This window comes from Carcharodon carcharias, chromosome 18 (genome assembly GCF_017639515.1).
Source record: "Carcharodon carcharias isolate sCarCar2 chromosome 18, sCarCar2.pri, whole genome shotgun sequence".
Classification (NCBI taxonomy): Eukaryota; Metazoa; Chordata; class Chondrichthyes; order Lamniformes; family Lamnidae; genus Carcharodon; species Carcharodon carcharias.
In genome coordinates, this window is record NC_054484.1 from 67,688,330 (window position 1) to 67,714,546 (window position 26,217).

Consider the following 26,217-nt stretch of genomic DNA (forward strand, 5'->3'; position numbering starts at 1 on the left):
CTTCTACTCTTCCATGACAATTCACAATTCCTATTGTTAAACATGGGCCAGCGACCTGTTTGGCCACACTTGTGGTTATCTGATTTCCTCAATTCTGGTGTAAGACATCCTGTTTTTATCTTAAGACTTCCTGTTTGTACACCAAATGCAATGGAGTCACATCTACTGCAGAATTTCAGCTTGCACGAGTACTTTTGAAGCTTTGACAATGTTTCCCATGATTCCTTGTTGTCTTAACATTATCTCATAACCATGTACAGGAATACATAATTTCTACAAACTAACAAAAACATGATTCCTAAGCAGCAATGACCAGTGTGATGGTCGGTGGAGCATTTGTCACTATTGCTTACGAGTAAAATACAAAAAAATATCCATTGAGATATCCTTATATGCATATTTTGGAAGAGTGCTAAAAAATTCAGTACTTAAAACAGATGTTATTTAGACATGAGTTTCCACCAAACTGGTTCAAAAGATCACAGAATTTTAAGTGCATGTTACGTGAAGCATAAATCAATTCACCACAATCTTTAATGCTTGTTTAAGAAACATCACACTGGAATCCAGCCTGCTCAAAAATTGGCCATGATCCTAGATCAAAATAATGGGCATGACAATTTTCTGCTAACTGTGCCTCTTTGTGATTGTTTGATGAGGCTTTTCAATTTGAGCTTGCTCTTTTAAAGAACAAAGGCACTCGTGGGCACATTTTAAAAGTTTTTGGAGATTAAAAACATGTACTTTATTATAAAGTCACTTGTGTGCACCAATGATACTGGTAAATGGTTCAATACAGTTCTCAAAGTCATTTTCAGTGATTTAAAATTAGGTTATTCACAGGCAACTAGACGTTAGGATTAAAATTGCTAATTTTTTGTGATAACCCATTTCTAGCTGTATCTACAGCAGGTACCAATCTAAAATACATCAATGAATATTTTAATGAAAGTGAAAAATAAAATTCTGTTCTATTACGCTGCCCAATTGTGCTGGTCTATGAAAAATTGGTGATCATGAAAATTAGTTTGGATGGAAACTTGAATAATAACTTCACTTTGGATAAATTCACTTTGGATATTTCGAGCACAATTTACAGTCATTTGTGCACAAAGCAGAAATTCTACCCCAATCCTTTCAAGTGTAAAATGAGAATCAGTTCTAAAAATCTCTATCCTGTATTTCCCCAACTAACTTTCATAACCAATCTGAAAGTATTGAATATATGTGGCTGTGAAAATAAACTGACTATGTTTTTTGTGCACTGTTTGTTAATATTAACTGGAAAAATAAAAGAATTACAACTCTGAAGTAACATTCTCCTTCTTCCATACCTTGATATTTTAGGTAATTTTATCTATAGAAGAAGGTTATCGACTCCCTTCTCCAATGGGCTGCCCAGGCACTCTCCATCAGCTCATGCTCCATTGCTGGCAAAAGGAACGAAATCACAGGCCAAAGTTTTCAGAAATTGTTAGCTTCTTGGACAAGGTGATTCGCAATCCCAGCAGCCTTCAGACCCTAGTGGAAGAAGTGCATGGGTGGGTATACCTGAAGATACATTTTTGTACAAGTTTCAATGTGTCATGTGGGATTGCACTACTTCTGTTTTACAAGTAAAAATAAGTGTGGAATTATGAATTATTTTTGTATCTCAACACGTCACATCATAAATTTTAAATTTGCCTAAAATATTTTTGCAACCATAAAATGTAAGAATAGGAACATTGTCCCCAACAGCCATAAATATAAGTATCTCTAAATATTTAATTGCCTGATGATATGGCAAGACTCACCTGTACAACTATGCTGGCATTTATGATCAGATATGTTTTGTCCATGCAGGAGACATTTTCAACAAAGATAAGTTACTTAGAATTTACATTCTTAACTGAGGTGTTCCGTTTCATAGCATCTCTGCTTGGGGAAAGGTTTATTTTTTTGGTTTTGGTGGATGAATCGTAAAGGCTTGCTTTATTCTTAGGTACACAAATTTGCTACAAATAGCACATATTGGCCCCTTATATTCTGGATTGTCATTGTGGCTGACTTGGGTGCTGTCTCATGTCATGTTGGAAAAAATCTCTGTTATATCTTTAAATTTAACTGTGGCATTTTTCAATCTGGTTCATTGGATCTGTGCTGGCACTTTTATAGACAAATCCCACTGCTCCTCTGTCCACCCATTGCCCTGTTATTTACTCTGCATCAAATGTTTAGTCCTTTCTCTTAAAAGGTGCAATTGTGTCTGCCTCAATTATTCCCTGAGGTAAAGCCTTCTGTGATTCAACAACCATGAGCCTGGCTCAGGAAACAACTCACTCAGATGGTGTTCCAAATCTCATCCACCTGGGATGATAGAAATGAGTAATATTGATTACTAGGCGGCTGGGAAAGAATTTGGGATTTCCACTATGACAATTTCCTCTTCTGAAAGCTTTGCTTTTGATCTGAGGTATGAAAAGCTGCCACAACCTGGTATCTTCACTACGGGCTGAATTCTCCAGTCAGCAAGCGGAGGTGGGTCCTGCTCGCTGGTGTGTGAAATGACACATGGCGATGTCGGCCGGGCGTCCCGATGTCACCACGTGTCACTTAGATTTCCAGTTTGGCGAGCGCACAGCCAAGTTGGCTGCGCACTCACCGAACTGCCAAAGGCCAATTAAGGCCTGTTAAAAACTAATTTAAGCAATTAAATGAGCTGTCCGTCCAACCTTAAGGTTGGCTGGGCAGGCGAAGAGCCCAGGCGGCCTTCGCATTTTGCATGAAACCTCATCCACAGGCAGGATGAGGTTTCACGAAGTGTTTTAAAATTCAATAAAAATTTTAAAAATAATTCTTTGACATGTCCCAGCTCATTGATACTGTCACATGAGGGGTCAGGTTCTAAAAGTTTTTAATTACTTTATTTCAGTTTTTAAATATCAAACTGATCTCTTCAGGGAGATTTCCGCACTCTTTCGCGCGTATGTCCCGACTCAGGGAATCCACCCCCCTGTCCACACAGGGAGCGCTCAGCGCTTTTGGGCGAGAGTCACGCTGGGTGGGCCTTAACTGACCCACCCAAGTAAATTGGCAGCGCAGCCCTGATTGGGGAAACTGATCAGGTTCACGCCCACCCCCCCGCACAGCCCCCTGAACAGGGGGAAAATTTTTCCCTACGTGTTTATAGGTCACTGCTTCGCTAACATTCTGGTCAGACCGAACTCTGTGGAGGAGGCAGGGACAGTAGAAAGACAGTTCCGTCTAGAAACACTCAGTGTAATGAATGTGTATTGGAATTTAAGAGTTCCAATGCTTTCATTATTTTAGTTTCAGTAAGTGTTTTAAAATGTTGTTGGAAGTTAAGTACTGTATTGCTTTTTATTTGCTATTCCATTAGGAGCCATGCAAGTCTTCTATTTTCACTTTCTTAACAGCAATCAGTTGCTCTGCAGGCAGACTTTAAGTTGGCCCTGGTAAAGTTGAAACTGTGGCCGGAAATTTCTGCTCCTGTTGGTGGTGGGCATCATGGCAGGTGTGAGCAGACAATATGGTGAGATCAACAAAAATCAGATTTACACTGTGTAACCAGTTTTTGATTGTATGCTGCGCCCATCAATGGTGGGTCGCATTTCCCACCATATAATAGGAACCTAATTTTAATGCATTTGCAGCTCATCATTGTGCCCTCATGCCAGAGTCATTCCCCCATGTCAGATTTACCTCCAACATCGGTGTGACTTCAGAACGGCATGATTTATGACAGCCTTTAAAAGGTGTGCACCTGGCAAGCTGAACTTCGAGGGGAACTCGGAGGTGTGTGTGTACAACCCTGCACAGTACTTGCAAGGATCGCTCATAGGACATCAAGGAAGAGGCACCATGCATTTGTTGGGGGCACAGGCAAGTCGCTTTTTCCTGGCTGCCTTCCAGTGTGGTCCCGGGGCAAGGTCTCCAGTGCGGGTGGAACCAGGGGAAAGCGCAAGGCTGCACAGACTGATGGAAGTACACAAGCACATGCTGACTTTGGAGGGTGGGGTGAGGAAAGTGGCCACACACTTGAAAAAGCTTGTCAAAAGTGAGAATTATTCTGCAGACCATTCAGCTGCAGCTCCATTGATATGCTTGGAATCGGGTCTCTGAAGCTTTTCTGCCCACTCAAGCAACGCAAAAGTATCAAAGTGCCACCAAACGCTCCAGAACTTTTCACCCCTTGAGAGCACAGGCTGCAAAGGAATGAGTGTTTTAGGGGGCAACAGAACAATTGGATGACTGGGCAAGTTGTAGAATCCCCTTGCGAAAAAAGGCCATGGCGCAGTCACTGGTGAAGGTGCTCACAGCCCCTTGCAACGTCTAGGGAACTGGTCGGTCACATCTGCCAAATGCTGCAGGATTTGACGCCACAGGGCCATGGAGGGCATCCACTGCCAGTGGCCGTGAAAGTGACTACAGCACTCAAATTTTATGCCAGTGGCTCCTTCCAGGGCTCAACAAGTGACCTCTGTAGGATCTCGCAAGCTTCCACACTTGTATCCAGGAGGTCACAAACACCATGTTCACAAAGGCACAGAACTTTGTGCATTTTGACCGGGATCAGGAAAGCCAGGAAGCAAGACCGCTTGGATTTGCGGCAGTTTCTGGTTTTCCACTGGTGCAGGGTGCCATCGACTGCATGTGGTACTTAGATCTCTATGGCAACAAGCAGTCAACTTCATCAACTGCAAAGGCTTCCGTTCGCTGAATGTTTAGTTGGTTGGCAACCACCACAAACGCATCCCACAGGTTTGTGCACAGTTTCCAGGGAGTGTCCATGACTCCTACATCCTTAGCAGGTCTCAGATCCCTGACACCTTCCAGGGTCCAGAAAAGCTGCAGGGTTGGCCCCTCGGGGACGAGGGCTACCCACAGAGGATGTGGCCGATGTTGCCTGTGTGTAGGCCTCAGGCTGTAGCAGACGGTATAACGAGGCTCATGCCGCAACCCGGAGTTGGAGCAAACGATAGGCAAATTGAAAATGAGGTTCCGGTGCCTTGACAGGTCCAGTGCAGCACTACAATACAGTCCCCAGAGGGTGTCACACATCATCGTCACTTGCTGCGCGCTACACAACCTGGCGCTGCAACATTGGGGAGGACCTGGCTGAGGAGGAGATGGAAAAGCTGTACAACTCCTCCGATGAGGAGGAAGACAAAGGGGATGAGGGTGATGAGGTCCTTGAAGGTGAGGATGCTGGCAATGATGCCATTGCATTAGTCAGACAAGGCAGATGTGCTTGTGAAGCCCTAATAACTACAAGAATCGAGGAGCTGGATGACGAGATGCAATGAGGACAGTTCTAACATCCTCGCCTTGCATCTGTGAATATTTGACTCCTGTGTGGCTAATGGCAGCGCACATACCCTCAGTGCTCAGGCTCATGTCATGGAGATGCAGCGGAGGCCCTAATAGTCATTAGATTCCAGGAGGATGATGATGACATGCAGCGAGGACACTCCATAGATCTTCACATTGCCTCTGTGAATGTCCGACTCCTGTTTGGCTGAGGGCAGCTTGCTTGCGATCAGGGTCATATCGTGGAAATGCAGCCATGAAACTTTGTGCACCTGATCCTTCAGCACCTGTCCCCTTCACAACCACACCATCACCGGACTCAGATGTTGAAGACATGGGGCACCAGCCCCGCCTCAAAGGTGCTGAGAGCACACAGAGAGAATGACAGAACTCTGTGATACCTGCCTATGACATTCTGGCAGCAATGACCAGCACCATCGAGGTGCAGGCATCAATAATATGTCCAATGAGTGTAAAGTCAGGCCATCACTTTGCTCTGAAGGCTGCACAGTACACAGGGAAGAGGCCCTGGACTGGGACACTTGCCTTTATCTTGTGCAGGAGCCAAGGTTTTACATCTGAGTGACTCAAACACAGCTCATCATAACAAGGAGCCATAGACAGGGAGATATTTTTTGGAGTTTATTTATTTAGTGAATATTTTGTAAAGTGATTAACACCCATGCCCACGCGGTACAATAGGTCCAGGCAGCAGGCTAATGAGGGGGTCATCCGACCCGACGGTCTGCCCCTCTTCCGCAGCTATGTTCACTGCCGGGTGTCCCAGGAGAGGGAGCATGTGGTGGTCTGCCACCACCATCGAGGCCTTCCATGCTCAGTTGGCACCGCCGGGACTCGGGTGCTTTATAGACCCTTTTAATCACATTTTGACTTGATGAAGTTTCCTTTGTGATTTGTTTTACTTTTGCAGTATCCCTTTAAGGGGCTGCCTTTTACTTTGGTCCTGATTTTGTTAATTTAGTTTATTTGTTTGTAACAAAAAGAGTTATATCTTCTTAACCTTCCTGACCCTGTCACTACATCTTGGTGCTCCCCCAGAAATCCACAGCGGAGGTGGAGGAGGCCTGCTGACTGCGATGCCCCTGTTGTCTGTGATAACCTTGGTGGACTTCCTCTGGAAGGCCAAGATATGGAGGGCCCCGGCCTGCTTTGGGTATCCTGCTGTGGGCCAGGTGCATCCTCCTCAGCCTGTGGAGCTGGAGGTGATGAGGTCACAGGAAGATAGGATTTGGATAGGCCGGATATTCCCGGAGTCACCTGGGCGGACGGTCCTGGAGTGTCGAGCTGCTAGTCCTCTTCCCTTTGGATGCCCAATGGCTCGTGGCTGACTCCTTGAGGAGAAGGGGAAGCTGCAGTGAGATTGAGCTGCCCGCACTGATCTCATGTTGACACTGTTGAAGGCCAACTATGGCCTCAGCGATGGAGTTCAGCCCACACAGCAGTGCACAACCAATGTCCTGGACCAAGGTCTCCATGACAGCTGCCATCCTACCAATGTTGACCTCGGTGCATTGGCATGCAGGCGCTACAACTTCAGACTGAAGGTGGACGGACTCTGCCATCGTCCCTTGCAATCTGAGGAGTGCACCAGACATCCCTTCCTGATGATCTCATGATTGTCTTTGCAGCTCCAGCAACCGATTGAGGACCGAGTCCAGAGGCTTATCATCTGACTTGGACTCAGCAGATTCCTTGCCTCCAGCAGTCCTCTGAATGTCAGCGACCAAAGATGTCCCTGCCTCTGCCTGCTGTGGAACAGATTGCATGGCCTTCCAACCTAACTCCCTCCTCTCAGTACACCTTCCCCTCCCAGTCAAACCTAGACCTTCCTCTCCCACATCCACCTCAGTACACGTTCCTCTCCCACTCACAGCTGGACCTTCCTCTCCACGTCCTCAATGATCACCCGTAGTAGACCATGGCCAAGACACTGATGTCCCAAAGCAGACCCTAAACGGTAACCTTCCACTTTCCGTGAGCTGCTTCATGTCGGAGACATGTCCATATAAATCAACCCGGCACACAGTGCACGTGTTCCTCCAGGGCCCGATAGCTGTGGGGATCCAGCATCTTCTGGTCCTCGGATGTCCGCGATGTGAGCAAGGCCCTGACAGCAAATCCCAAATTCTGCAAGACACACTTATCAAGACGTGTTCTGCATCAGCGCATTTTCCCACTGATATGGACAGTACATTTAATGTGGGGGAATGATTCTGGAGAGCAGGGCTTATAATGATATGCAGATGTATGATAATGAAGTTACCAATGTGCAGCAGCAGAAAACGCAGCGCACCGTTGACAGGCAGAGCAGACGATTGCAAACTGGTTTCACAATGGCATGAAATCCATTATTGGCCTTCCCACCAGATTGTCCGGTCACGCCCTCCGCGCCCAACACCAACAGGCACGGAAATTCCGCCCCTAATCTCTTCTCTCTTGTTGTGTCATCTTATTTTCTTATGCTTAACTGTGAAATGTCTCGGTATTTATTTTACCTTAAGAGCTCTACAGAGGTATCTTTATTAATATTTAAATGAAGTACATACCTTAACCTCTCTATCGTTGCTAAGAAATATTCTGTTTCCTACTAAATGGGGCTTAAATTACACCCCATTGTACTCCAATTTCCTTAGAAGCCCTGGAATTTAGAAGGTTAAGAGTTGATTTGATCAAAGTTTTCAAGATGTTAAGTGGAACAGGTAGAGTGGATAGTGAGAAACTACTTCTGCTGGATGGGGAGTGTCGGACTGGGGCACTGTCAAAATATTAGAGCCAGACCTTGCAAGAGTGAAATTAGGAAGCACTTCTTCAAGCAATGGGTGGTGGAAAATTGGAATTGTCCACCATAAGCTAACAGATGCTCTAGCCTCAACTGCAATTTTATATCTGAGATTGATAGACTTTTGCTTGCCATGGGTATTAAGCGTTAGGTCACATTATCAACCATAATCTCAGAGAATGGCAGAACAGGCTCAAGGTACTGAATGATTGAGTCCAGTTCCTGAGTTCCTATGTTTTTATTTGTTGATGATGTAATGAAGTTGTGTTTCAGTTGTTTGTTTTTTGCCCAAATTTTATTAATCTGGTTCAATGTATAAAATTTTGTCCATTTCATAGAGAACTCAAGCACAGAATAATAGAGCTACAACATTTTACCAACTCCAAAAATTAAATAAATGCAAACAGGAATAGCATTGAGGCATTTTGTTTATATGAAACTAATAAAAGTTGTTTAGTTTGATTCTGATGAATTGGTATGGGTAATTCTTCCACTTGTAAGTCATTATTTGTAGATTTATCAGTGCTGCTAGGTACAGCATCATTTCTTTCAAATGAGTATTCCAACCCAGGGTGAGATATGTTATGTATGAAGCAAATTAAATCTGTACAGTTAAGATTTTTGTCGCAAAATTTAAGACAGAATGTTGTGTGGATTTTTTCCTTTGCTCTCTCGTCTTTCTGTTTTATTCCCTGAAAGATTTGTTGGCATGCAGAGCTCTTCAATTGGAAACAAGAGTAATTCCTCTTCGCTGCTTGTCAGTGCTGTTGTGTAATTGTTGGATGGTGGACTAGCTGTCAGCTTTTCATCCCTCAGATGGAGTGCCCAGCAACAACAGAGCTGCATGTGGCAACCAGACATGTGCTAATGAAGCTCATTCTTAACAGTGTCAGCCTAAGTTTGTTCAAAAGGAAGCTTTGTGATTTGACCCTATTTGGGTGGCAGATATGCCAACACCTCTGATTTTAAAGTGTTTATTCCTTGTAGCAGAACCTCTGCAAAGAGCTTGTGGTGAAAGCCACAAAGCTGAGAGTATCTTTGCAAAGTTCTGTCCGATATTCCCAGCTGATAACCATGTTGTACCATCTTCCACCAAATAGTTCCCTTCATTTTTTTTCTGGAAATAAGAACTAAGAAAAAGTAAAAATAGAATTGATAGAGAAATAAGAAAGGATGGGAAACAATTAGTAATTACAAGGTTAGGAGAATTAAAGGGTCCAAATATCGTTATATTTACTTAAAATTGTAGTTTAAGTATATATTTATAACCTTGATGCCAAAGTAGTTAAGCGTTTCCCCATGGTTTAATGGATCAGTTCATTCCCAGTTGCAAGAAGCTAGAAACTGTGGATAAGCAGGGAAGTTTAGGAGTCCATGTACAGAAATCACTAAAAGCTAGTGAACAGGTAGAACCGAATAAATTGAAAGGTTAATGCAATGTTAGGCTTTATCTCAAGAGGATTGGAATACAAAGGGTTGGAAGTTATGTTGCAGCTGTGCAGAGCTCTGGTTATACCTCATCGGGAGTACTGCAGTCAGTTCTGCATGGGCATCACAACTCAGAAAGGATATATAGGCCTTGGGGAGGGTGCAGCACAGATTCAGCAGAATGATAACAGAATGACAGGGCTAAAAGGGCTAAATCCTGAGTGGGGTTGCATGACTAGGTTTGTATTCCCTTGAATATAGAACATTAAGCAGCAATCTAATTGAAGTGATTAAGATGATTAAAGGATTTGATAGGGCGGCTAGAGAGAAAATATTACCTCTAGCGGGAGAGATCAGAATAAGGGACATAACATTAAATAAGAGCTAGGGCATTCAGGGGGATATTAGAAAGCACTTCTTCCCTCAAAGATAGTGATAATCTGGAAAGCTCTCTTCCAAAAAGCTGTTGAGGTGGGGTCAATTGAAAATTTCAACACTTAGATTGATAGATTTTTGTTAGACAAGGGTATTAGGGATTACAGAACCAAGGTGGGTAGATTCAGTTAAGATAGAGGTCAGCATTGCTGTAGACTGCGATGAATTGATTGGCAGAACAGGCTTGAGGCCTACTCTTGTCCTTTGCTTCTAAATTAGATATTAAGCATATTGACTTGAGAATATTAAAGTCATGTAGTGGTGATGTTATTAGGCTTAAAATTCCTGGGCTAAGAGAACCAGTGATTCAAATTCCGCCATGGCAGTTAAAGGATTTAAATTTAGATTTACAAAAATCTAGAAATGAAATCTAACATCAGTAAAATTATTGGCTGTTGTAAAAACCCCGCTCATCTCACCTATTTCTGACCCCAGCCCCACACCAGTGTGTTTGATTCTGAACTGCCCTCTGAGTGGCCTAGCAAGCTACTCAGTTCTAGAAAGTTAGTCTGAACCAGGGCATTAGAACAAGAAATAACATCAATGCTCTGGACAGGGAAAGAGTAAAAGTCACTATTCAGTAACCCATGCTGGAAAATGCATTGTTATATCCCAGTATATTGTGAACTTCAGGCCTCGATTTTCCCTGCCCGCCGGTGTCAGGCGTATTCGGTAGCCTGAGCGGACAATATGGCAACAAGGCCAAACATCGGTTTCACAGCGCCACGAAACCCATTTGTGATTGTCCACTCCGTCTGCTGATGGTGGACCGCGTACTCCACCATTGGACTTTGGGAACCCCATTGTTATACATCAGCATATCATTATAAGGCCAGTCCACCGGATTCACCCCTCCCCGTCACCCTCCGCCATTGGATTGTCCGGCCACGTCGGCAGGAAAACATGCCAACCTGTTTCACAACAGCATATATAAGGCATGCACTTGGCAGACTGCTCTTCACTTGGGACTTCAAGATTTGTTTGCCTACCTTGCTTTGGTCAACACTTGCATTTATCAGGGCCAGGCTTCACAGACAACACATCACTTTTAGGAGAGCTCACCGGTAGGTCTCTACCTACCAGATCAGCCATAAGGCGGGGGTGGCTTTTCAATGGCTGCAGGACAAGGTCCTGCTTGGGGAAGGGGGGGAAGTGGCCTCAGGCAAGTGAAGAGGCTGCAGGACAAGGGCTGTACCGAGGAAGGCAGGTATCCCAGGGTGTGTGTGGCGGCACATGTTGATCTGTGGAAGTGGCCTCAAGATGGTGAGGGCTGAGGAGGCAGTCTCCAGAGGGAATGCGGCCAGATGGACATATGAGGGTATATGTGTGAGAATGGATGGTGATGTCCCTTGAGCTGGCAGTGAGTAAGATGCCAGAGAAAGTGTGATGGACTTGAGTGTGTGAGTTTAGAGTGATGAGATGATTACCATACCCTGTTTGCATGGATGAGACCATTTATCCCCTAGCTGCATTGAATGGCCAACCTCTTCTGTGCAACATTGGCAATGATCACCACGGCCACCGCCTACCGAGCGAGAGTATGGCCAGAGCAGGCGTAGAGGACATCACAGGGGGCCTCCACAGTGTCCAAAAGGTGCTCAAGGATTGCATTCTTCTTGCCTTTCAGGGCCATGTCTTCATTGCTGCAGTCCTGGGCTGGAAGCACTGAGTGCGTCTGTACTTTAAATATGGTGCCTGGCATGATGAAGCAGAGAGGTAATAGCATGGTGGGCAAATGAGAGCCTGCCCGCCATGGAGGACGCATGGCACTCAGACATGAGGCTCATTGCTTCAGCGATCATCCACACAGACTCCTCCACCACAGAGACTAAGCCAAGCATAGCCTCATGTATCTCCCCCAGATGCTCCCATGCAGCCAGCTGCATTTCTTGCACCTGCTGCATCGCAGATGACTCCAGAGACACATCATCAAGCAGCGACTGAGCATGTGCCTGGTCCCCAGAGACACTTTCTGTCTCTGCCAGCTCCTCCAGCGAATGTGAAGTGCCCTAAGCACTGTGCCCCAGGACACTAACCAATGTTCGAATTCCCACCAAAGTGCTAGTATCTGCACTGGTGCCTGCCTGGCAGAAATGGTGTGACACTGTTGAGAATTCAGGTCCCTCAGGTGTGAGAGGGGGCATCTGCTGCTCCTCCTCCCGGCCCTGCTCCGATGATGCTGAAAAGAAAAACTAGGACAGTGGATCAGTTAGCGTGGAGACAAATGCAAAGTCCATCCCTGTCCCCCGGATCATTATGCGCTCATCCTTCCACAACCAATAGTTAAGCCCTGTTGCAAAATTAAATCACTTAACATTCAGCAGTGCTATGGCTGTTGGGGGAACAATGCTGACCTCACTGTTGGACATAAATACCAGGCCGTGGCACCCCAGCCTTAACGACACCAGTGGACCTGGACACATGGTGCCTCTCCAGATTTAGGGCCTCCTGCTCGAAGTGGCTAAGAATGGTGATCTGCATCTGGCCGCTGCCAGTCCTCACATACTCAGCCATGTTATGAGCATTCTTCTCCTGAAAATGAGAGAAGAGCATTGATTTGTGCAAATTGTACATGGGCTCTTTTCGCGCACAACCCAACCAGGGTGGGACATACCAGGCCTCCAGTGTCTCCTCTGCCTGCTGCTGAACACTCAGACAAAGATGCTAGGCCTGCTCCCCACCCCACCCCTCTTGTACACATGCTGCCTACAACATATTAGGCACCTCACGGTATATCCTTCCATAGCAAGGAGGCGCAAGCACGTGGAGTGCAGAGCGCAGTAGATGCATCATTGCCACACCACCTTGAAGCTCCCCTCCCAGCATGTCATCACCCTGACTTGGACATGCCCTGGAGTTCAAACACAGCGCCTAGGTGCAGCTCTTCCAGGTTTTCCCAAACCAGTCATGTTGGACTCAGTGTAACACATGCTGCGGGGTCAAAGCACATCTCATCACCCTCTCAGGCTGACCTCAGCATGGACAATATCTGCTGGCCCACCCAGCAAAGGACAAATGCTGTCAATGATTCAATGCAGCCACGACACTCAGACTTGGGAGGAGGGCTGCAGGGGGGAAAGCCGACCTGGGTTAAATGTCCATTGCCAACATGGTACTCACCCTACCAGAACGCCACAAGTCATTGAAACGCTTGTGACACTGGACCCAGGTGCACCGCACCACGTCACGTGAGCTCACCATCTCCGCCACCTCATGTTTCGTCATGTGGGGGGGGCCTCCTCCTCCCATCCTGGGGAACCAGAACCTCCTGCCGTGCTGCCACCTCCTCGAGGAGGGCAGCAAGGCAGTCATCCAAAAGACAAGGGGCACACTGCCCTACCCTCCGGCCTTGCCTGCTCTGCTGGCCTACCCTCCGGACTGGCCTGCTCACCGGAAGCCCTCTGGTGAGCTTTTCCACTTGACATTATGGGCAGCCTTGCAAAGGCTGCCAGCATTTCATATAAACAGGCCACCGGGTCGCCATAGGATCCAGCAGTCAATGCACTCCCACTGCCGCCTGCCCACTCCCACTATCCCCTGGAGTTGCGCATTACGCTGGGTGGGCATTAATTGGCCCACTAGCATAAAATGGTGGCGCGGACCCGATCACAGGCACTGATCTGGTCTGCGCCCATTCCGCACCCCCTGCCAACCAGAAAATTCAGCCCATTGTGTTTTGAAACATCCGGGGCAAGTGTGTGGCAATAATTTTTTTATTCATTCCTGGGAAAAGGGGGTTGCTGGCTAGGCCAGCATTTATTGCCCATCCCTAGTAGTCCTTGAGAAGGTGGTGGTGAGGTGCAGGTACACCCACAGTGCTGTTAGAGAGGGAGTTCCAGGATTTTGACCCAGCGACAGTGAAGGAACAGTGATATATTTTCAAGTCAGGATGGTGAGTGACTTGGAGGGAAACTTCCAGGTGTTGGTGTCCCATGTGTCTGCTGTTCTTGTCCTTCTAGATGGTAATGGTCATGGGTTTGGAAGGTACTGTCTAAGGAGCCTTGGTGAATTCCTGCAGTGCATCTTGTAGATGGTACACGGTTCTGCTACTGTGCGTCGGTGAAGGAGGGAGTGAATGTTTACGGATGGAATGGCAATCAAGCGAGCTGCTTTGTCCTGGATGGTGTCAAGATTCTTGAGTGTTGTTGGAGCTGCAATCATCCAGGCAATTGGGGAGTATTCCATCACACTCCTGACTTGTGCCTTGTAGATGGTGGACAGGCTTTGGGGAGTCAGGAGGTGAGTTACCTGATGCAGGATTCCTAGCCTCTGACCTGCTCTTGTAGTCACAGTATTTATTTGGCTATCTTTGGGGTACCCCTCCAAATCCAAACATGCACTTAAGTATCCTTCCAGAAACTTCACAGGTAAGGGCTGACTGATTCCCCCCCCAACCATTGGGGCTCCCCTCACAGCCCCATCCCCCCAGGGGACACCCACCCCGACTAACCAATCCCACCCAAATGGTATTCCCAACCCCCATGGGATTACCTCCACCCGCACAGGAGTCCTCACCCAACACTCCTCCCCCGCTGATCCAACTGTTAGCCCACCCCCCAATCCCACCCCAGGCCCCCAAATGTCCAACACCCAGGCCCCCCACCCCTCAAATGTCCGGCCTGCTCCACCTGCCACCGATGTCAGACTCCATCCCCTCCCACAGCGCTCCCGATGTCCGACTCCCCCAGACCCCCTGATGTCCGACCCCCACACAGCCTCCTCAATGTCTGACCCCCCCCCCATCCCCACACACCCTCTTAACACCCCCCCACCACCTCAAATCCTTTTCACTTACCTTCCCCCTGGCCTGTTAATTTCAATGGGATCTTTAAACTTAATCTGCTTTGCGGCTAGTGCCGTTAAAAAGGGGCGCGTCCTCCTTCAATGTGATGGTGCTGGACCTCAAGGCTGGACTTTGGAGAGAGCTGCCCTGCCTGGATCTCGCCCGGCCTGAGTTGGAAGGTCAGGCAAGACAGGCACGGAAAAAATTTGGCATAGGTAAATGGGCACGGAATGGCAATCCGATGCTGATTGCCACTCTGAGAAATTTATAGCCTGATATTTTTGATCAGGATCCCAATGTCAGAGTTAAATAGTGGCCAAGGCCCCGCACTGAGCAACCACCCAGAGTGGTTTTCCCTAGATTGGCCAATTAGTGGCCAGAGGGCATGCTCACTGTCCAATTAAGGATGGCAGACAGGCTCTTGAAGTGGGAGAGCTAGTAGGAGGCCCTCTGGCATGGAAGGAGCTGAAGGTAAGAGAAAGAGACGATGCCTCCATTTTAAAGTGTCATCTAAACACTTTTTAAAAGTTTTACATTGAAAATGGCCCCATTGCCAGTCCACCTTTGTGAAGGGGAAGCCCTTCCACAGGATGTCCCATTCTGGAAGTGGGTCTTTCAAAACTCCTGCAATTTTCAAGGAGGCAGCCACATTTTGGAAGTCTTTCTAAGTCACACCTGGTGAGTGAACCATGGATTGAAGGAGGGAAGAGTTTATAAGGTGGAACTGGTGTTGCCCCCTTTACAGTTCATTATGAAATGCTGCAGCCTGAGTTAACGCAATCTTTAATAAAGTGAGTAAAAACAGTGCAATGACTAGAAAAGGCAAGTGACCATTAAATAATGTGGTTGTCAGGTTATTTCTTCTGACAACTGGCGAGCTGTCAAGTGAAAGGTTTTTCTATGGCTTTCCATCTTTCTTTAAAGAACAGCTTAGCCATCTGTTCAGCTCTTTGAAAGCTTTGGCAGATGTCTGAGCTATTAGCTGTCATCAAAGGCAGTAATAGATTCTGTACTGCCAGGTTTGTTTACACAGCTGTGCTGGGGTATGTGAATTTGATGGCTAGGCTGCCTTCCAAACCATTAATGGATTCTGTACTGCAGAGTTTGTTCACACTACTACACTATGGACTTTGATAGCTTTGCTGCCTTTCAAATTACTAATTGATTCTGCAGCATAGGAATTGTTTACACAGTTGTGCTAGGGAGATAGAATTTGTTTATTTTAACAGCTTTATGAACTCCTAAGATAATCTTTTTTCAAGTGCCTAGTCAAGGATTATTTGCTTATTTTAACAGATTTATAAGCTTTCCAAAGGTATCAAAATGTTATTATGAGACTAATGAGTTTTGTTTATAATGTGGATACTGGGGGATTTGTTTAAGTGGAGTGGGGAGGGTGAGGGTGAATGGTTGAGGGGGGGAGGAGTGGTGAGAAGGTTAAGGGTGATAAGGCAGCTAAAATGAGTGAGGGAGGTTAAGAGGGTGCAGGGAGTGATGATGAGGTGGACTTTACACTGACCTGCATAACTGGGCCGATGTACCCGCAAACAGAGATGGGCCTTTTAACCTGGCTTCTTCAGCAGCAGGCCCCTCTGTCTCTGCCTAGGGCCTACTGCCACTACCTGATTCCAGGCCATCCCAGCCTCAGCCACTTAAAAGGCCCACATAACAGCACTTCTGGGATGGAGGTGGGATTGCAACATTAGAAAAATTCCCAATTCCCAATTGGCCCCTCCATGATGAAAATCAGGCCTCCCATGTCTACTCCATCAAAGCCTTTTATAATTTTAATGGCTTAATATGTGTTCACTCCTCAGCCTTCCCTCTTCAAAGGAAAAGAATCCCAGCCAGTTCATCTTTTCTTGATGGGTATAACCTCACATTTCTGGCATTATCAATGTAAATCTGTTTTTGTGATGTTGACTGGGGAATAACTATTGACCAGGACACTGGGGACTACTCCCCCACCTATCTTTATGATAGTGCCATGGGACCTTTCCATCTCCCCAGTCAGGCAGATGGGGCCTCAGTTTAATACCTCATCTGAGGGACAGCACCTCCAGCAATGCAGCACTCCCTATATACTGCATTGGAGTTTCAGCCTTAATTTTCGTGCTCAAATCCTAGAATGGGATTCGAACCTAGAACCTTCTAACTTAGAGGCGAGGGTGCTACCAACAGGGTCATGGCTGCCACAATTGGTTCATTTTTATGCTTTTTATGTGCTTTGTACAGGGGAAATAATTTCTTGGATATCTCTTCACACTGTGGATTACTTACCTATGCTTGAGTGAGCCCTATTCCCTGTCACAACTTTTTTAATGTTTCAGGCTGCTGTTTTCCTCTGTATTCATTCCAAATATTTCTCAATAAGCATTCAAGTCTTGGTAATTGACTGATTGCTGGTGTAAGCAAATGAGAATAATCTGGCCAACCTTTTGTGTTCAGGTGATTAACTGTGGCTATAAAATACACATATCATAAAGTGTTCACATTTGCTTTGTTGCTGCTGTTCTGGATTAAACTGAATTTAATTTTCCTCTGATATAACAATGAAACCTTTTGGTCAGGATTCAAATAATGTAAGAGAAGGAGCACATTTTTATTCTGTATACAATGAATGCAGATAATTTTGGGGTTTTTTATGCAGATTACCAGAATCGCCTGGTGAACTCCCAGAATTCTCTTTGTTTGTCTCAGTAAATGATTGGCTGGACTCAATCAAAATGGAACAGTACAAGAACAATTTCATGGCTGCCGGTCTCACAACTCTGGACTCCGTCACAAGGATGAGTATTGAGTAAGTGGAATATGATATCATTAAATTTTATTGTGAGTGATCAAAGCTCATTTCCCTGAGCCTGGGTAGCATTTGCATTTGTTGGTACGTGATCTTACACTAAGGCATGCATATGATTTGCACCGTTAAATAGTAGGAACTGCTAAATTGAGCCAGGACCACTATTCCTGATGCAAGCCTGCATCCAACAGTGTAGTGCAGCCAACAGTATCAACTGACCAATAATGCGAGGTCAGCTTATTTCAATACTTTTCAATAATCTAGCAGTGCTGTAGGCATATAATGCATGGCGTGTTGAGGTCATCAAGGGGCTCAGTTGGAAATATCTGAAATATACGAAAAGCCACTGGTTTCCTGTACAATGTCACAATAATATTTTTTGCATTAGTCAGCTACTGGGGTCTTAAGTTCCCCTTGCCTGATTTGATTATAGGAGGATTTTAAAAAAGCACTAGCAGCAAGTAAGGGTAGCCCAAGGAAGTGCCAGCCTGGAGTACTTTTACTCTCTCAATGCCTCCCTTTTCTAAACAAGCAGTTTGCATCTGGAGCACCACTCAAGAATGCCAGTCAAATTTTGGGGAGACTCCTAATTTAAAATGAATTGTAGAAACTTAATCATTCTTAACCTGTTTTGTGTGCATGTTTCCAATATTCTTCCCTAGTCTGCTGATGAGTTGTATTTGCTACATCAGGTGCATGTTAAGCTTTAGTTCTTCATGATAGCCAATATGAGTAACCAATATCCATGGCATATCGACATAGCAGGCACTAGCCATCATGTTGTCGACCCCCAAATGATCAACACAAATCTACAGTGTTCCAATTCTTTATAGTCACTTGCTAAAATGTGATTTGTAATGTGTGATTCCTCTTTACTTCCACTCCACCTGATGGGACCCTTTTCCTCCAATGTAACTTAGTAAATTTAGCTAAGTTATGGATCTCTCTCTTTTGCTCCATCCTATTCTACCATTATCATGTACTTTCTCTGACAGATTTGTTGGTTCTAATAGTATCTTCTTCATCCTCCAGAGGTGCTCCACCAGGTCTCTCTGTCTCCTGTCTCAACTCTCTTTTTTCCAGTGCACATTTCCTATTTTAAAATAAGCATGTGTTCATGGCATTACCGCCTGCATCACTTCCCCAACACCTCCTCCCCAACAATACCTCAAACCATCAATTCATTGCCCTTTCATCAGTATTTTCCTATCTTAATGAAGATATTGTTAATTCTCAAATTTTCAATTACCTTGAAAATTCTGCCCTAATCATGATCATCAGAATGATTTTGACACTGTCCTATGGGTGATTATGCCTATGTTATATACACTTACAACACTGTTCTTGATTGCTTTGGAGAATCATCTGTCATTGTGTTGAATGTTTCTAGGTCTTTAACAGAGTTTGACACAATTCCTTTCTCTCCCATTCATACCAATATTGATATCCCATTATTGGTCTTCTCATCTACCAGAATCTGACATTATATCTTAGCATCACCCTCTAACACACTACTTCCACTGCTCCAGATCTGGCTGATCATTGGCTTCAACCCCACTTTCCCCTGCCTGCTTCCCATATTCCTTGATTCCCTGAGAGACCAAAAGCCGGCCTCTCAGCCCTAAATACATTTAATGATGGAGCATCCATAGCCCTCAGGGGTAGAGATTTCCAAAGATGCACAGCCCTCTGAGTGAAGAAATTTCTGCTCATTTCCATCCTAAAAGATCAGCCCCTTATTCTGAGACTGTGCTCATGTTCTAGATTCCTCAGTCAGGGAAACAACCTCTCAGTATCTGCCCTGTCATGATGTTATATGGTCCAATGCACTTACCTCTTATTCTTTTGAACTCCAGATAATTTGGGCACAATTTCATCAGCCTTTCATCTTAGGACAATGCTCACATCCCAGGAACCAATCAAGTGAACCTTCGCTGTACCACCTCCCATTGCAAGTTTATCCTTCCTTAAATATGGAGACAAAAACTGTGCACTGTGTGCTTCAGATGTGCTCTCACCAACACCCCATATAATCGTAGCAAGATTTTTATCTTCTCCAATATTTCCAATCCAATCTAATTGCTTGCTGTACCCGTGTGCTAACCTTCTGTGTTCCTTGTACAAGTCCCTCTAAATACCAACATTTACAAGTTTCTCACCTTTTAAAAGATATTCTGCTTTTCTGTTGTTTCTATCAAATTGAATAACCTCATGCTTCTGCACATTATACTCCACCTGCCACCTTGCTGCCCATTTACTTAACCCGTCTATATCTCTGTACAGCGTCTTTCTGTCCCTGTAATGAAATCAAACATACAAAATTGATGGGCAGCAAATGATCAACTGGTCCAACAAGCTTTACCCTACAATTTGTTGCTTCATAGCTAGAGTTCCATGCAACTAATTACTGACCATGGTGGAAACAATGCAAATGTTAGCTGGTCTAGACTATTATCTGAAGCTGTTATAAATGTGTTTGGGCATTACTGGAGATTACTCTTGATCCACTGATCTGTCTATATCCAGTGTAAGATTTGGCTAGCATTGCCACCCAGTTTAATATAGATTACTATTCATTGTGTTGTCAGCATTCTGGTATTTGGAAATCTCAAAGTAAATAATTAGAAAAGAACAAATGATCTTGAGTTTGCTCTAGGGTTCTCTTCCCCTTTTTCCATTTTTCTATGAAAAATCATTAGGGAGTTTAATTGCTTTTTGAAAATGAGCAACCATAAGCAAATATTGCTTTTAAAAATTAATATTTATAAAATAATATGGGCTTGATCAGATAGATGACATCCCCACCCATTTCTGAATTCGCCATACTCTATGCCTTGGAGATGCTTCTTGTCATTTCACTGCCTTAACTTAATACACCCCAACAACCCCCTGCTATATGAATGCCTTCCATTCCCCTTCTCATTTGCTTCAAACTTTAAGTATCTCTACCCATTCTCTACCTCTATCTCTACCTTTCCCTATATGGAGGGTGAGTTTAAAATACATGGAGTGCAGGGGATGGAAATTTGAGGCTGATAAGCAGGGAGAGGTCAGAGATGACAAATCAAGCAGCAAAATGTGGATTAGTTCTCAAAGTGTCCAATTGCCATAAAATTAGTTGGCAATTTTTAACATGCTCACAGGTTATATGATTTTGTCACTAATGTTCAATATTAGCCTCCTGTGCTTTAATCTTGGATGCTAGTACGTGCAGAAACATGGAAAAGTAATAACTGTAGTGTCATTTCTATTTTCTTTATCCATGTCATAGGTTTTCTTTATTCCAAGTTGTTCAAATATAAAACATTGAGTTAAACCACTTGAACTCATTCCTATTTTCCTCAATCGGTAGTTGACTCCTGACTACGACACAAGAAGGGTACCTTCTTGATCACAGTTGATGGTACATTTTAATATGAACTTCAAACCTTTAGCATACCATGAGATCACATCAGTTTTACTTTGTTTTGTTCTAGTGACGTGAGAAGAATTGGGGTCACGTTAATAGGACATCAGAGACGAATAGTGAGCAGTATACAGACTTTGAGACTGCACATGTTCCACATACAGGAGAAAGGATTTCATGTGTGAATGCTCTATAAATGCTATTTAGTTGTATCTCAGCAATTTCAGTCAGAGGACATTTTATAACTACAATGCCTAGCTTTGTCTATTTGAAAATATCATCAGACATTGATAGTTGGCATTTCCCTCATTTGGACAAGTTTTCAACATGAATCTTAATCCTCTACAAGTTTCCATCCTTTAGTTAAAACTTTACAAACTAATTACCCGTAGAGCTAACAATCTATTGCTAATGAAGTGGTCTAACACACACTAATTGCCAATTTCCCCATTGTTATTTAAAGAAGAGTTCATGTGTAGATGGATACCTCTTATGGTAATATTCTAATAGCCACGTGGCTGCAACAGTATTGATACCTTTAGAGTTATAGGTTGAGAAGTAATCTCTTTTCCATGTTTGTGACTGTTTAGCTGCTAATATCAAATGTGCAATCAGAAGGTTGACTTTACTATGTTCTTTTTGTAATTTATTCTGTGCAGATTTGAAAGGTTTTTGTTTTTTCTTTTCGTTTTTGAAAATTAATTCTTGGTATGCTGGTATATGGATAAACTAGAGATCAACTGAATTTGAAAATGTTGAGTCTAGAACTGGCTTACACAATTAAAAGATCTTACAATTTAACTCATGGGAACAGATGCGGGCATTGCATTATTCATTTCATTTCTTGTTTGAGAACAAATCTTATGATGTGTCTAGGTGTATTTTTACAGAAGAAAATAATTTATAATTACCAGTTTAATGCCATCACCGGTCTAATGTCTTTCAGTGTAAGTAAGTTTTCATCAGGCCTTAATCTGCAATCAGTTTTCAGACTTCAGAGATTGTGCCTACAAATATAACTGTTGCCACCCTCAGCTCACCATAATCTTTAAATCAATTATAGTTTAGACTTCCAAAATTATGCTTTATTACATGAATCCTCTGGAAAAGTTCTAAGGTGTGATTTTAATCTTTCCCGGGGTGGTCAGTTAAAATCAGACTGGTGACTTAACCCGCAGACATCCCACCTTGATTACACCACCTTCGATTTCTAACTTTTCTTCCGAGCAGATGGCAAGGGTCCCTGCATGAAGCCAACAGGATTCATCTTTTAACATGCAGATTGGGGTCCAATAGCATCACCAGGACCCAACTTCAAGTTCAACTCTGGCCTGAGCAGGGAAACCTCTCTGGCTTTCCCTTCCATTTCCCATTGTGATTACAATGGGCAGAGGATCCGGGACCAGAAGAAGTCCAAGCATGTAAGTTACTTTTGTTTTCTCTGTGAGGCCATACTCACATAGATGCTTCTCTGAGCCCCGTTGAGAAAGTTTAAACCTCTCCTGTCTCAGGTTTCCTCCTTCCTTGTCATGAGACCCTCCCAAAACCCACTCTCCACAACTAACTTCCTTGCCAATGAACTTGCCTTAGCCACAGCTGGGGGCCTTGAACTTCTATGGTAGCATTCAGATGAGGCCCAGGAGATAAAATGGTTTTGCAGTAACAAAGTAACAATGTCCAAGCAGGGGAGAATGGTTTGGCGCTCACCCTTTCCCTCATCCAGCCAAATCCCGCTTCAAGTTCAAAGTTCCCACTATAAAATTTTGAGGGCTGGTTTGTTTTATTTTATTTCTCTAGCTGGTAGCTTCATCACTTGGAGTGTTCAGTTTGCAAAATGGCAGTCAACTCAAATTAAACTATAATCTGGCGAATTTCATCAGTTTATACTCAGCCCACTCACTGGATGGAACAGTGCAGAGACACAAGGTGTGAATTGGTGAAGGACAATCTCATTAGAAAAGCATGGCACAGGCAAGGAATTTTGATAACTGTCAAAAAACGATGAAAATAAATATTCAACAAATGTCTGTACACACCTACTGGTGGAGGACTTGCTCAGTAAGAAATTTGGTGCAATTCCCATAGAGACTGATAACTTAAAAAAAAATGAAATTAAACTTCCAGTTAATAGCTGAATGGTTGACATGACACGATTTCACATTTTAAGACATTTACTGTAACAAGCTAAAATCACTATTTGACTAAACGCTATTTTTGCGGGCAACTTATATTTTAAACTACAGAACAGAATGTTTAACACCACTGAAAAACCCAACATCAGGTATACGTTACACTCTCTGTTAAGTCAACATTCAGTTTTCCCAGAACCAGTCCAAATTGATTCTTGGCTTCTGAGGGTACTTTTCCTTTCTCAGTTTAGGAACTTTTAATCTCAGAACTGTCTTTCACAGTGTGGTTTTTCCCCAAAGATTTTTCCTCTAGCACAATCTAGGTGAATCTTCTAGCCTGTTTTAACTCCTCACGAATTTGGTCTTCCCAATCCAAGCACAAGCTCCCATCTGCATTCCTGCATGGTAAACCGCAGCATCTTGCTGCCTATGCCTGCTCTCCTTCTCCCAGATCCTAGCAGACTAATTGTGTCTGAATTTTCAGGGATGTCTTTAGAAACCCTTTCCCTCTCACAGCCCATTTCCATGTCAACTGTAATCACATGGCCTTGTATCCAGGTAGAAATGTATTTTTAACTCTCTTTACAACACTCTTTCATCTTGGGACTAAATAGATAGTTTAAAGCACAACCGTTATCACTTTGGAAACTCCCAGTCTATCCACTGTTAGCACACAGGCTGCTGCCATTGTCTCTATTGTCACCTTGCACCTCCTTCCCTGTAAAACAATCTTTAATCTCTAACTATTAAACCACCCAGGCTTGCTTTCAGGCAGACTTCAGAACAGGTCACATGACCCCTTTCATTTTACCTTAAATTGTAGATGCACTCCCAAAACATAACAATCTTATAAACTCAATTGTAACACCTCTCCCCAAAGAATGAAAAATCATCACCATTGTGATAAAATTTCATAAGCATTGTTCAAAATATAACTTAAAAAATTTTATACACATTAACAACTAACTTATTACATATGGTACAAGTAACATTCACTCCCATGCTGTCACATTCTCCCATTAAACAGTCCATCTTGGCAGCATCTCAGCATTTAACCTGTATCAACCAAATACATGTAACAGTTATGATTTAAAATTCACTTCATGTCGATTTTTAAAGTTCTTCCTCTCATACACTTGAGAATTTGTTTCGCTGCTAGTGGCTTTGCTTTACTATGGCATTACACACCATTGTAAATCTCCTTCCTCCTGTAAATTTCACAGCACTTCCATGTCCTTGGTTAGACAATTATATCCTTGGCCCGGTTTGATTAATCTTGTCAAGAACAATATTGCTGACTTTTGATAGTCCCTCTGACTTTTGAAAACTGGCAGGTGTAAATCGTTGATCCAGAAGTAATTCTTTTTACCCTCTGGATTCGGTATTTCTTTTGCTTCCTCTTTAAACACAGAAATTACGTTTGTCATTAGGGTGCTGACTTTTTAACTCAGTCTTTGAAACACTTCTCTTTCAGTGCTATAAGTTCTTTAAAGTATTAACATAGAGAAAATGCAATCTTTCACCATCTATTAAGAGTATTTTCTGCTAGCCTAATACAAGTGCTTCATTCAAACTGGAACCAGCAAATTTTCAATCTTATTAGTGTTTTTAGAACAATTGGCTTTACCCGTCATTTTTGTTAAAGCAGTCTTTCTACTAGTATCAGACCGTTGTGTACTTATTTTCCAGTTTTATCCTCTCTTCTCCTGAAGGCAAAGCCTTTTATTGTGGTAGTTTCATGAGCATCATCAGCTTTCCAGTATTTCATACTAGTGGCATTGTACAAGCCTGAACAGAGTATAGGCCTGATGCTCAATCCTGTGAGACTGGACATGCTTCTGTCTTCACCCAATAGGCTTATGTGCACATTTCTCATGAGGGGTCACTGAAAGGTGATCAAGAGCAGGAACCCTGATTGATGTATTTTCCCCATCCACAGCAAAGTGTGGTACTTAGGTCAATTGTAGCACACCCACTGTGCCTGGGATCAGCTAATCCAGTACAGACCAAGATCTAAACCTGAGCCTTCTTGGTTTATATGGTTCAGTATATGTGCTTTTCTGATTGAGCAAGCAAACAGACTCTTCACTTGTAAACACACTGGAGCTCCCACAAATTAATATTGATTGACTGTTTTAACTTAAAGCTAAAAATTTACATTCAGTAAGCAGTTTCAGACATTAAATGCAAAGAAATTCACCTTTATGAGCGAATTTAATAAATAGGCATCTTTGGTTAAGACAAGTTTAGGAAGATCATCTGTCTATGTTGGCCATATGAACACAATGCTACCAATGAATCCTTGAGGTTTGCTGTATTTATACTATACTGAGACTCATCAATTTTTTTTTAGTCTTGGCAGTCATTGACGTGAATACTCGCCAATTACATTACAAGGCAGATTTCAGAGCACTAGTTGTAACTGATAAACTAATTGCAATTTTTATTTCTGGTTGTGGATTTCCTTGGGTTCAGGAAGATCTGTGCAGAACCATTTATGTGAAAGCTGGATTTCTGGTTTGCCCAGATTGAACTTTCAAGCCAGGCATAGTCAGAAAAACATGTCAGTTGGCAGGGGTGATTGCACTGTTAGTCTGCATCTGTTGACATCAGCAAGAAAGGTGAAGTGGTTTGCCCTGCTGCTAGTGGTAGCAGAAGTACCTGATTCAACTTTCAACACACTCTTGGTCCTCTGTCAGCAACAACAATGTAAATCAAACGTAGCCTCTATCATAGAATCATGCAATGCAGAAGGAGGCCATTCAGCCCATCCTGCCTGTGCCAGCTCTTTAAATGAACTATCCAATTAATCCCACTTCCCTGCACTTTTCCAATATCTACAACGCTTTCCCATTCGGGCATTTATTCAATTCCCTTTTGAAATTGAACCACTTGACATTATACTGAAAGATGATTATTTCTAACAGATTTCATTGTATTGCATACTAATGCAGACTTTCTATTCAACAACAGCTCTTGCGATACTAAAACAGAAAATGCTAGAAAAACTCAGCAGGTCTGACAGCATCTGTGGCGAGAGAAACAGAGTTAATATTTCGAGTCCATCAAAATGTTCTCTCTCCACAGATGCTGTCAGACCTGCTGAGTTTTTCCAGCATTTTC

At 43.6% G+C, this 26,217-nt stretch overlaps 1 protein-coding gene across 1 annotated transcript in view; it reads left to right on the top strand.

Moving 5' to 3' along the window:
- epha6 (eph receptor A6) overlaps positions 1 to 21,214 on the top strand; it is a 701,323-nt gene extending 680,109 nt beyond the window's left edge. The window contains exons 13-15 of the mRNA XM_041210989.1: positions 1,348 to 1,541; positions 17,410 to 17,559; positions 21,036 to 21,214. Of these exons, the coding sequence (XP_041066923.1) occupies positions 1,348 to 1,541; positions 17,410 to 17,559; positions 21,036 to 21,150 (459 nt within the window). The 3' untranslated portion in view covers positions 21,151 to 21,214. The remainder of the gene's footprint in view (positions 1 to 1,347; positions 1,542 to 17,409; positions 17,560 to 21,035) is intronic.
- Positions 21,215 to 26,217: the final 5,003 nt, after the last annotated feature.